General features: G+C 42.4%; 1 protein-coding gene across 1 annotated transcript in view; it reads right to left on the bottom strand.

Annotated features, from left to right (window-relative positions):
- The window catches only part of SDK1 (sidekick cell adhesion molecule 1), a 734,579-nt gene that overhangs the window by 22,229 nt on the left and 698,722 nt on the right, over positions 1-13,628 (bottom strand). Inside the window, exons 40-42 of the mRNA XM_030212035.1 lie at positions 10,920-11,084; positions 9,594-9,602; positions 1,932-2,069 (exon numbers count right to left, since the gene is read on the bottom strand). Coding sequence (XP_030067895.1) covers positions 1,932-2,069; positions 9,594-9,602; positions 10,920-11,084 — 312 coding nt within the window. The remainder of the gene's footprint in view (positions 1-1,931; positions 2,070-9,593; positions 9,603-10,919; positions 11,085-13,628) is intronic.

Genomic DNA, 13,628 nt, shown 5'->3' on the forward strand with positions numbered 1-13,628 from the left:
TGGTGACACCCTAGAATAACTATGGACAGTCCTGAACATACAAAATTTGTAGTCAACAGACAGCAGGGGAGGGATCTCTCTGGGCTATCAGAACACAAGTCCAGAGGGGAACAGGGGAGGGGGGGGGGAATGGGAAAGAGGAGTGGGATGGACCAAATTACTGGGTACCAGTACACTCATTCATCTGAGGTCATATGTTCCTTATGGGAATGGCGAAGATTTTGGTGGGACGTACAGCCATATTAAGGGATCTTCACAAGAGGTTTGAGTACATCACTGGAAAGAGGGGGGAGGGTGGGGTGGGGAGGGTGAAAAAAGGAAGAATGTTAGACTATGATAATGAACACAGACGATAACTGCCTTTTTTTTTATAGATTCATCTGTAAGACTTTTACTCCTGTACTGGTTTTCAATAAAAACGTTGAAAAAAAAAATACATGCCCCACACCTTATAGAATTTTGTTTATTTATTGAAAATATTTCTAGACCCCTCAGTCTCCAAGGTTCAAGGAGGTTTACAATTTAAACCTAAACAGTATAAAATGCCAGTGCGGTAACTAATTCGCTGAAGATACGCTCAGGAGTGTTTAGGGTGGTGGACTTTGGTCCTGGGGAACTGAGTTCGATTCCCGGCACAGGCAGCTCCTTGTGACTCTGGGCAAGTCACTTAACCCTCCATTGCCCCATGTAAGCCGCATTGAGCCTGCCATGAGTGGGAAAGCGCAGGGTACAAATGTAACAAAAATAAAATAGATACTATTGGAGATTCTACATGGAATGTTGCTACTATTGGAGATTCTACATGGAATGTTGCTATTCCACTAGCAACATTCCATGTAGAAGGCTGCGCAGGCTTCTGTTTCTGTGAGTCTGACGTCCTGCACGTACGTGCAGGACGTCAGACTCACAGAAGCAGAAGCCTGCGCGGCCACATTGGTGATCTGCAAGGACCAACTTCTACATGGAATGTTGCTAGTGGAATAGCAACATTCCATGTAGAATCTCAAATAGTAGCAACAGTGGAGGAGTGGCCTAGTGGTTAGGGTGGTGGACTTTGGTCCTGGGGGACTGAGGAGCTGAGTTTGATTCCCACTTCAGGCACAGGCAGCTCCTTGTGACTCTGGGCAAGTCACTTAACTCTCCATTGCCCCATGTAAGCCGCATTGAGCCTGTCATGAGTGGGAAAGCGCAGGGTACAAATGTAACAAAAATAAAATAGATACTATTGGAGATTCTACATGGAATGTTGCTACTATTGGAGATTCTACATGGAATGTTGCTATTCCACTAGCAACATTCCATGTAGAAGGCTGCGCAGGCTTCTGTTTCTGTGAGTCTGACGTCCTGCAGGACGTCAGACTCACAGAAGCAGAAGCCTGCGCGGCCACATTGGTGATCTGCAAGGGCCGACTTCTTGCTAGTGGAATTGCAACATCTTAAATAGTAGCAACAGTGGAGGAGTGGCCTAGTGGTTAGGGTGGTGGACTTTGGTGCTGTTCGTGGGAAAGCGCGGGGTACAAATGTAAAAAAAAAAAAAGATTTCTCTTTTGATTTATCACACAAAGGGAATCTCCTTTTTTCCCAGAAGAGTGATCTACCCCCTAATTCTATAAAAGTTGCTAGAAATGTCGCGTGAAAATTTGGGCATGCATTCAATTTGCATTTGCAATTTAACTGCATAATAAGCTAATCAGTGCTAATTGGCTTAACAACCAATTATTGGCACTAATTAGATTTAATTGAAATATAAGTACCTACATTTTATGCACGAGTTGAAAAAGGGTGCGCGGTAAGGGGGATCCGTACCCAATGTAGGTGCGTATATTTGCACGATTCTCAGGCGTAAGCAGTATTTTATAAACTTGCTTATAGAATAGCGTGCTTTTTGGCACCATATATAGAATTCACCCCTAATGCTCAAGAACAGTCACCTGTGCTGCAGTTCTTGTATTTCTTACTCTGACCGTGCAGGACTACAGCAAACACCACCAGAAGAAGGAGGATCAGACTGCAAAGAGCCATCACCAGCACGAACCACCACTCTTCGTAAAATGGAGTTTCCAGTTTGGCTAGAAGGAGAAACAACAAACAATCAAGCACAGAGTTATCACAAGAAGTCCAGATGACACGTGGTTTAGCTTTACGAATCCTTGGAGAAATGCACATCTTTTCAAGAAGTCTTTCCCCCCTGGGTCTGCCTAATCCCACACCACCGAACATCACGAAAAGTTCAGACTTCGCACCTTCTATCTCACTGCACCCTACGCCTGGAATAAACTTCCTGAGCCCCTACGTCTTGCCCCATCCTTGGCCACTTTTAAATCTAGACTGAAAGCCCACCTCTTTAACATTGCTTTTGACTCGTAACCACGTAACCATTCGCCTCCACCTACCCTCCTCTCCTCCTTCCTGTACACATTAATTGATTTGATTACTTTATTTTTTGTCTATTAGATTGTAAGCTCTTTGAGCAGGGACTGTCTTTCTTCTATGTTTGTGCAGCGCTGCGTACGCCTTGTAGCGCTATAGAAATGCTAAATAGTAGTAGTAGTAGTAAATGGAAAACAATAATATTAACCTCTCTCACAATATGCTAATATATCAACCTAAGCGTTTATTGTACTTCTGTATTGTGTACTAGACTTCTACAAATCTAAATTTTGTAACCGCCTTTTTAGCAATATGTAAGCCACATTGAACCTGCCATACGGTGGGAAAATGTGGGATACAAATGCAATAAAGAAAAAAAGAAAGAGAACTCAGACCTATACTCTGAAAGACATACTATGTTGACATCGTAAGTAGAATACAATGCCATGTTAGATACTGTTTTTTTGAATATTATTACTGCTGTAATTGTCTATTGCCAATTTTCGACATATTTTTGCTGTATACTGCTTTGGATGAATTTCTTCAAAAAGGTGGTAAATAAATCCTAATAAATAAATAAAAAAAACTCTGACATGCACCCCTTGCATATTTCTTCCAGTGCACCTCATTTTTAATCTACTTTCTCCTTCCAGCTACTCTCCCCTTCATTCTACAATTCTGTACGCACATTTTCAAGGTTGGATTAATTTGATAAACCGCTTTGGGTCAGACTATCAAAGCGGTGTACAAAAACAGAATCAAAGTAATACAGGTGAAACATATAAGCAACTTTATAAACAAGGACATATATAAAACTGGGTAGTAAATCAAACAAACAAACAATTCTTCTGTAGACTGGCAGGCCCTGGCTAGATCAGCTGCTAATACCAATGTAAGAGCTAAGCTCATCTACTGAAAGCTATGCGAAACACTGGGACCACCAGGGATTTTTCTGCGGGAGAGGAGGCATGGGGATCGGGGTCCACTGGACCCCTGGGTTTTTTTGCAGTGGGGGTTGGGGGGAATAAGTTAATGGCTTCAATGGTGAGTGAAGTGGGCAGGAGTGGCAGAGCTAAGCGGCTAAACTGTGGAATACCTGCAACAGCATTTCAAAGGACCGACAGATCCAGACCTCCTGTTAGAATTTCCACGGTGAAGAACATAGGTAAAGGCTGCTTCTGTGCATCACTCGGAAAATGGCTGTGCATCACTCGGGGTGCACATTTGAATATTTAACAGCTCATTTAAATAGATCTGCATACAATTCCTGTTTCTGCTGCCCCACGCTGTAAAAAGCCTGCAGAGACCCTTTGTGCTTTTCCCGCTGAATAATGTGATTGTTAAACTGACTGGAACTGGTATAAAAAGCAGGTTGCAGGACCAGTAGGCTTTGTGCATCGGGCCCCCAGTTCGTACTGTTAATGGTAGGCCATTCCACAAGGTGGGGCCTACTACATTAAACATTGTATTCTGATAGGAGCATAACGGTACATCTTGAAGTGAAGGGATAGTTAGTAGGTGCTGCTGGCTGGAGCGCAGTATCCGAGAACAGACATAGGGAAGCAGACAGAGGACAAAAAACTAGAACTAGAACTAGAGTGTAAAACTGTACATGCAGGTTATTGAATAGTGCCCACTTATGCGCATAAAGTAACAGCCTAAATAAGTGTGAAATGACATTAACAACCAATAACTGGCGATTGCTGGTATTAATTGGCACTAATTTGCCTGAAAGTACCCTGGTTCTGGAGTCTGGGTAAAGCTCTGATGTAGTATTATGTTATGTTTTATGTGGTATATTTATGTTGCTTATTAACAGTTTTTTTGTAATTCTCTGTGAACAGTGAACACCTTTAAATCTAGACTGAAAGCCCACCTCTTTAACATTGCTTTTGACTCGTAACCACTTGTAACCACTCGCCTCCACCTACCCTCCTCTCCTCCTTCCTGTACACATCAATTGATTTGATTTGCTTACTTTATTTTTGTCTATTAGATTACTACTACTACTACTACTATTTAACATTTCTAGAGCGCTACAAAGTGTACGCAGCGCTGTACAAACACAGAAGAAAGACAGTCCCTGCTCAAAGAGCTTACAATCTAATAGACAAAAAGTAAAGCATTTAAATTTAAAATATTTAAGCAGTCAAGCACAAGAGAACAGTCACAGAAGGACAGAAGATGTTGAAGGGTGGTCAGTGTGATTAGGTGTAACTCTGGTTGGAGTAGTGGGAGAAGGTGATAGAAGAATAGAAATGGGTGAGGTAAAGTAATGAGTGGGTTGATAGGGAGGTTATATAAGACATGTCACTCTAGGGGTGGGTGGGTAGAGGGGTAGGGTGGGTGGAAGCAGGAGAAGAGATTGTAAGCTCTTTGAGCAGGGACTGTCTTTCTTCTATGTTTGTGCAGCGCTGCGTATGCCTTGTAGCACTATAGAAGTGATAAGTAGTAGTAGTAGTAGTCTCTTGTAACCAGAGCTAATATTGTGATGTCATAATGCCTCAGTCCACCAATAAGAGCCAACCTCATCAATGATGTCACAATGGCTTGATTGTCCTATACTTGGCTCACTTTTATTACATAGCTCTTTGAGCAGGGACTGTCTTTCTTCTATGTTTGTGCAGCGCTGCGTACGCCTTGTAGCGCTATAGAAATGCTAAATAGTAGTAGTAGTAGTAGTAACAGTGGAATGAGCAGAATATACATTTTTTAACATAAATAAATAAATAAAAAAATAATAATTACGTAAAACAGAGGCAGAAGAGCCCCAAGCCACTAACTCATTTCGTGTGTGACTTATGTTCACTTTAAACCCAAGATAGACTGAGGTTCTAATATGCTCAGGAGCTACATATCAATGGGCAAAGTCCCCTAGCCAAGGAAGGGTTTCACGAAGACGTTTATGTACGTTACATAGACGAGAGAGGGCAATACAGTAATCCATTTTTTTTTCTGTTTCTAAGGAATACTTCCATCCAGTTGGGAGCTTTGCATTTTAAATCAACAAGGGACCAGTTTTCCCAATAGCTCTACCACACCATCTGAATACGGGAAATAATGCAATGCAGGCAGACTGCACTTTATTACACCACCGTTTTAAGGTGCCAGAATCGTGGGTTTTCAATTTCAGTGACCTCCCATTTGAATGCATCAATTTCTAGGGGATATTAAAGGAAAGCACATTAATGAACTGGAGGACCAGTGAAGCTGAAAAAGAAATACAATTTAACACATGCGTCTCGCAAAGTATATTGGTTGTGAAGAAAAGCTCTTTCTGTAGTTTAGGGAGTTATTAAAAGCCTGACAGAATGCGGGCATGGATAATGTATTCTTATGATTGTTTCATTAGCATCTCATTTACCAGATAAAGACCCACTGATAGAAACAATAACAAATAACAAGGTTCATTTTCATAAAACACCCACACTGCAGTTCCTTATCAGTCAAATAAGGACTGGATGTTCCTCATTGCTGGCAAAAACACATTTTTCAGATAATGCACTTGGCAGGTAAATGAACAAAAACATCAAGAGAACTCTTCATCATTTTTCTCTTTAAATTTCATTTCAATGGAGATGCTCCTGCTCAAGAATTTTGAAAGCTGCTCCTTCCACACATAAATTAGGGTGCTACTGTGTTAACTGCAGTTTAAAACACACTCTCTCTCTGCTGATTACATACAGAGGGCAATTTCAAAATTGTGGGTCTGCAGGCACATTTTGAAAATGAAACTCCTTGCAGAGCTTCTCTTTGAAAATTCCGAGAAACAAAAACCCGTGCATTGCTTATTGTCCCTGATCTCGCTGTACCCTGGCCATACCCCTTTATGACATGGGCGAAAGTGTACATGCTGTGACACCAGGCAAATTCTTTTACCTGCAAATGGCAGAGGACAGTTTTCAGCCACTGAGTTTACTGCAGTAACAATCCGGATTTTAAAAAGGTTTGGACAAGTTCCTGGAGGAAAAATCCAGTCTTTTATTGAGCTGGACATGGGGGAAGCTACTGCTTGCCCTGGGATTGGTAGTATGGAATGATGCTAGTAATTAGGTTTCTGCCAGGTACTTGTGACCTGGATTGACCACTGCTGGAAGCAGGATATTGGGCTAGATGGACCCTTGGACTGACCCAGGCCCAGATGCACAAAACCTAATGAGCCAGCAATGTGGTTTTTATACTGGTTCTAGCCAGTTTATCGAGAGACATGTACAAAAGGGTTCTGTGAGCTCTTTTCCTGTCACGGTAGCAACTAACGAAAATTGAATGCAAAGTTATTATAATGAGCTAATTACTATACGAAAGTGTATGCAAAGCGATATACAGCTATTTTTCGAGCGATGCACAGAAGCCCCTATCTTTACCACGGAAAATTTAATGGGTGGTCAGGAGCTGTCGGTACTGCCAAGAATGACAGCTGAAACAGTGGAGGGAAGAATTCATCCGGGTGCTCCGGGAAGAAAACGCCCATCGGAGCTCTGATCAGAGATCCAGACTGGCTCGTGGAGCAGCTCTGCGCCAGCAAAGTTCTCTCCATGAAATAAACATTGTATGGACTTGTATGAACTTGTGGAGTCAGACGTATATACTGTACCAAACTCCAGCATGAATCTCTCTTGCTCTCTTTTTTTCCACTTCCTCACAACCCGCCGGGAGCTGAAAATAGATATCCACCTCCCGCTCTTCTGCTCCTTGTTTGCTAGATGCCATTTAAATATATTATGCTGGGAGCGGAGTTGCAGAGTGAGGAGGCACAATAGTCAGAAATTTCTCCACTCCAAGCAAAACCTCTCCCCCTCCCAAAAAATAGACTACCAACAGCTTTCATACACGTAGCCGTCTGTAGCATGTGCAGAGCAGACATGCTTAGCAACTGGCTGTTTTGCACATGCTCGGCAGACCAATTGGCTCTCCCCCAAATAAGCTGTCACAAAACATCAAGCAGCTCATTTGTATCCTATTTCTTCTAAGCATCATTCGCTATTTCCAACTCGGTCTGCAACAAACAATCCTACATCCTCTTTTTCTCTCATACTCTCCATCTCCTTGCCCTAAGACTTGGCTTTGCCCTGAAGACTCTGCTTCAGCTGCAGCCCTGTGTCATGGAGGTTACCTTTTCTCCCATACTCCTCGCCCATTTGACCACAGAGGTGGTGTCGGGCTACTACTCTCACCCTCTTGTAGATTTCGACCTCTTATTCCACCTCAGTCTCACTGCTTTTCTTCCTTCAAAGTCCACTCCATCTGTCTATTTACTTCTCTAACCCTCTGAGTAGCAGTCATTTATCGACCCCCTGATAGGTCCCTTTCTTCCTTTCTCACTGACTTTGACTCCTGGCTTTCCTTCTTTCTTAAACCTTCATCTCCTTCCCTCATTCTTGGGAATGTTAACATTCATGCTAATGATTCCTCTGACTCTTATGCTTTTCAGTTTCTCGCGTTAACATCCTCTTTCAATCTTCAACTGTGCTCCACTACCCCTATTCACCAGAATGGCCACTTTCTTCTTCTTCTCCAACTGCTCTCTTTCCAGTTTCTGCCCTCAGATCTTCCCCTCTCTGACCATCATTTGAAAACTTTCACACTTAAACACCCTTCCCCCAAGTCCCGTCCAATCTCCACCAATATATTTAAGACTCTTCAAGTTCTTGACTCTTCCATTCTATCTTCCAGTGTTTCAAACCTCTTCTCAACCACTATGTAATCCATGTCAGTAAATGTGGCTTTCCCTTCCTATAATACTATTCTCTCCTCTTCTGTGTATACTCTCACACCTCCCATTCTCCATTCTGTAAGACGTACCAAACCCCAGCCTTGGCTGACCTCTAGAATCCGCTACCTAAATTTCTGTCCCTGATCTGCCGAATGCCTTTGGCTGAAATCCTGTGCCCATGCTGACTTCATACATTTCAAATTCTTGCTTTTTCACTTCCCAAACAGTTGACAAACTTCCCTGGTTCAAACCCTCGATGTCTCTTTGCCACACAGAACTCTCTCCTCAAAGTACCTTCACTTCCAATCTCCCCTTTCACTTTCTCCCCAGACTCTGGCAGAGTACTTTCATGATAAGGTTCACAAGATTAACCTTGAGTTCTCAAACATGTCACCTCCACTTCCCCTTCCCTCAGTCCTTTCTCTCAACCCTTCTTCAACACCTGCCTCCTTTTTTTCCTTTTCTGAAATAATTGAAGAGGAAACTGCACATTTTCTTTCTTTCTCCAAACTACCTGTTTTTCTGATCCTACTCCCACCCATCTACTTAACACTATCTCTCCTACTGTTATCCTTTCTATCTGTCATATCCTCTATCTTTCACTTTCCACTGCAACTGTTCCTGATCCTTTCAAACTGCTGTAGTTACACCACTCCTCAAAAAACCTTCTTTTGACCCTACCATTCCTTTCAACTGTCGCCCCATCTCCCTCCTCCCTTTCCTACCCAAGCTACTTGAATGTGCTGTTCACTGCCGTTGTCTTGACTTTCTTTCATCTCAAGCTATTCTTGATCCACTTCAATCTGGCTTCTGCCCTCTTCACTCAATTGAAACAGCCTTTGCTAAAGTTTCCAATGACCTGTTCCTGGTCAGATCCAAAGGTCTCTATTCAATACTCATCCTTCTTGATCTATCTGCTGCTTTTGACACTGTCGATCATTGCCTACTCCTTGATATGCTGTCCTCACTTGGATTTCAGGGTTCTTTTCTTTCCTGATTTCTTCTTATCTCTCCCATCGCACTTTTAGTGTATACTCTGGTAGATCCTACTCCACTTCTATCCCACTATCAGTTGAGGTACCTCAAGGCTCTTGGGACCTCTTCTTTTCTCCATGTATACTTTTTCCCTTGGTGTTCTGACCTCATCCTATGGTTTTCAGTATCACCTTTATGCTGATGACTCCCAGATCTACCTCTGCACACCAGAAATTTCAGCAGAAATCCAGGCCAGCCTGACATTGCTGCCTGGATGTCTCAATGCCATCTGAAAGTAAACATGACTAAGCTTCTTATCTTTCCCCCTAAATCCATTTCTCCTCTTCCCCCACTTTCTATCTCTGTGGATAACACTCCCTGTCTCATCAGTTCGAAACCTTGGGGTCATCCTTGACTCCTCTCTCTCTTTCTCTCCACATATCCAACAGACTGCTAAAACATGTCATTTCTTTCTCTATATCACCAAAATTCATCCCTTCCTTTCTGAGCACACTACCAAAACCCTTAGCCACACTCTTATCACCTCTTGCTTAGACTACTGCAACTTACTTCTCACAGGTCTCCCACTAAGCCATCTCTCTCCTTCAATCTGTTCAAAATTCTGCTGTATGACATATTCCACCAGTGTCACTATGCTCATATTAGCCCTCTCCTCGAGTCAATTCATTGGCTCCTTATCCATTTCCACATACAGTTCAAACTCCTCTTATGACTTACAAGTGCATTTACTCTGCAGCTCCTCAGTACCTCTCCATTCTTATCTCTCCCTACACTCCTCCCCGTGAACGCTGTTCATTGGGTAAACCTCTATTATCTGTACCCTTCTCCTCCACTGTTAACTCACGACTCTGTTCCTTTTTTCTTACTGCACCAAACGCCTGGAATAGAGTTCCTGAGTCAGTACGTCAAGCTCCATCTCTGACCGTCTTCAAATCTAGGTTAAAAGCTCACCTTTTTGAGGCTGCTTTTAACTTCTAACCTCTATTCACTTGTTCAGTACCCATGTGTGTTTTATCATTCCCACCTTAAGTATTTTCCTTATTTGTCCTGTTTAGATTGTAAGCTCTGTCGAACAGGGATTGTCTCTTCATGTTCAAGTGTGAAGCGCTGCGTACGCCTAGTAGCACTATAGAAATGTTAAGTAGTAGTAGTCTTCGGATTCCGGAATCTTGCTACTCTTTGGGATTCTGCATGGAATCTTGTTACTTTGTTCTTACCCCTTATTTGTCCTGTTTGTCTGTCTTGATTAGATTGTAAGTTCTGTTGAGCAGGGACTGTCTCTTACATGTTCAAGTGTGCAGCGCTGCGTACATCTAGTTGAGCTATAGAAATGATAAGTAGTAGTAGTAGTATTTTAGGGCCAGAGCTTCCACTCATTGCGAGAGGTGAAGTTAGAGTGTGACTACCTACAGTTCAGGCTATATCTAATGGCCTATTTGTTAGTTCAAGCCTTTGGCTGAGGTGGCTGGGACTCAGGGAGAAATTTTCATGAGTAGACGGGATATCTGATCAATGGCTGGGAGGGTGGATTCAGATTGCATTATGTAGTGTTTAATTTTCTAGACAATTTTGGGTTTATGTTTTAAGCTGTATACCTCGATAATTGTTTTTTGGAGCCATTGTAAGGAATCGCAATAAAGAAATAAATGCACTGCCTCCACATGTATCTCATACTGTATATATTGATTGTAGATATTCTGAAAAACAGAATGGTCTAGTGGAACATGAGGACAAATAATTGTTTCATTCTTCCCTATTTCAAGGGGAACAAAGTATGTTGCAATGATCCCAACATAAGGAGGAGACGCAGTCATTTATGGTTTAAAATAGATTAACTTACCTGAAACTGCGGCAGATGCAATGCTTGGTTCTCCGTAGCCAAAGTCATTCACAGCCACTACACGGAACTCATAGCTCACCCCCGATCTTAGTTTATCTAAGCTGACGGTATAAGACGTAGCTCCTTGAGGAATGTCTTTTACAAACATATCCCAAAGTCCTTCATCTGCAGTTCAAGAAGAAAAAGGAATGATATTAAAAATAGTCTCCTCGAATTCTTTGTACACATCCACAGGCTCCTATTAGAGAGAAGATAAGTGGGCTGGGGACCAGGATTCAAAGTCCTGTTTCTCCAGGGCAATTGTTTCCAAATGGGGTGGCTTTATGCATACCATTGCAACAAATGAACCTCTTGCCTAAGCCAGGGTATGTGGGGTATGATTTCAGTCTCTCATATGTACTGCTATCTTTTGCCATAATACTTGTATCATACCAAAGAGAGTTTCCCTCTGGAGGTCATAGGATGTATCCTATATAGGCTATGTATCCAGAGGTGTTTGGAAATTCCTTTTAATCAAAACTGTGGAAAAATGTTGCTGTATCTTTCTGCCACAGTTTCTTGGTCTCTGACTACATTTCTTGGTAGCGAAGGATCTTCTCTCTCTTCACAAGATCCACAGAATAATTGCTTGGGACTGACATCTCTATGATTAATGCCGTATTGGTGTTTTTCTCTTTTACCACTATACCCGGTTTTGTGCATCCAGCTTTTTATCAGTTGGAATGGGGATGTCCTAGGTTATCAAACCTCTCCATGGAGTAGAGGAGCAGCCTAATGGTTAACAGTGAGCTGAAAACCTGGGGAACTGGGTTTGAATCTCATTGAAGCTCCTTGTGACCCTGGGCAAGTCACGTAACCCTCCATTGCCCAAGAAACAGAAACACCCCCCCATCCCCCCCTTGACTGTGAGCCCTCTAGAGACCTTTCTTGTAAGTACACAAAGTTTTATGAGGTCAGTATTCAAAGGGTGTAGGTTGCTTAGAGTCAATTTTAGAAGGGACCTATATGTTTAACAATGATCACTATGGGGGGCAATGCACCCACATTCCGTTCTAGAGTTCTAGAGTAAGGCAGTATTGGTGTGCCTTACGTTTAGGTAGCTACAGTTACAACAGCCATATACCTGGTGCCATTGCAGGCGTGTAAATACAGCAAGAGCATACGTAATAGTATTTTGTAAGTCCTGCCCATGTTTCTAACATGCTGCCAACATGTGAACCACCCCCTTGCATTTAGACACTATCCCCCAGATTCTAAATATAGTGCTCAAAATTGTGTGTACAAATTTGGGCCCGCACCCAATTTGCAGGCACAATTTAATTGAGCAACGAGCCAATTAGTGTCCATAATTGGGTGCTAACCATCAATTACTGGAGTTCATTGGCAACAATTTGGATTTGCATGCACATCTTGCTAAGCGCTATTCTATAAAGATGTGCGTGTAAATCTTTTAGCATGCAACTGAAAAGGGGGCATGGCCATGGGAGGTGCATGGGTGGGTCATGGGCATTCACTAAAGATACGTGCACTATTATAGAATTCGAGGGGATCTGCGCCTAATTTACGTGTGAGGATTTACACCAGGTTTCAGCTGGTGTAAATCCTCATGCCCAAAGTTGAGTGCTGATCCTGGCGTCCAACTCAGTGCTCATTATTTTGCACCCAAATTTTGGTGCTATTTACAGAATCTAGTCCTGTGCCACTTACATTCACCTTTACAGAACAGTGCACAATCACTTTGTAGCTTCATCGCGTGCCCCCTAGTCTTAGTATTTTTGGAAAGAGTAAACAAGTGATTCACATCTACCCGTTCCACTCCACTCATTATTTTATAGACCTCTATCATATCTCCCCTCAGCCATCTTTTCTTCAAGATGAAGAGCCCTAGATGCTTTAGCCTTTCCTCATAGGAACGTCGTCCTATCACTTTTAACATTTTCGTCGCCCTTCTCTGTACCTTTTCTAACTCCACTATACCTTTTTTGAGATGTGGTGACCAGAATTGTACACAATGTTCGAGTTGTATTAGGCATGGACCGGATGTATTCTATAAAGCACACAGATTTTAGAAACACCCATGACCTGCCCATTCCACGCCCCCTTTTCAGCTATGCGCCTTAGAATTTACGCCCATCATTTTACAGAATATGCTTAGACAGTTCTGCGCGTAATTCTAATTAATGCCAATTAGCATCAATAACTGCTTGTTAAGTGGCAATTATCGGCACTGATTGGCTTGTTAGCTAATTAATTTGCATGCGCACATCTAAAATACAACCGGATTTGTGTGTGCAACTTAAGGTGTGCTATATAGGATTCAGGGTTAGTGTACAAAGTTGCATGCAGAAGTCACAGAATATTGTTGGTTCTGCATATAACTTAATAACATAATTAGCTGCTAATTGGTGTTACTTAGCAGTTACATTCATAATTGCCATTAGATAGTATTCTATAAAGTGCATGCGTAAAATCCAGAGTACATAACTGCAAGGGGTTGTGGGCCCGGGAGGGGCATGTGCAGGTCAGGGTTATGCCAGGAACATGTGCACCACAAGTTACAGAATGTACCTGTCTACAGTTTGGCATGAACATTTATGCCAACCACTGAGATAATGCCAGTCCAGGTTTTCAGGATTTCCCCAATGAATATGCATGAGATCTATTTCCATACCATGGAGGCAGTGCATGCAATAAATCTCATGCATATTC

This window comes from Microcaecilia unicolor, chromosome 8 (assembly GCF_901765095.1).
Source record: "Microcaecilia unicolor chromosome 8, aMicUni1.1, whole genome shotgun sequence".
Taxonomy (NCBI): Eukaryota; Metazoa; Chordata; class Amphibia; order Gymnophiona; family Siphonopidae; genus Microcaecilia; species Microcaecilia unicolor.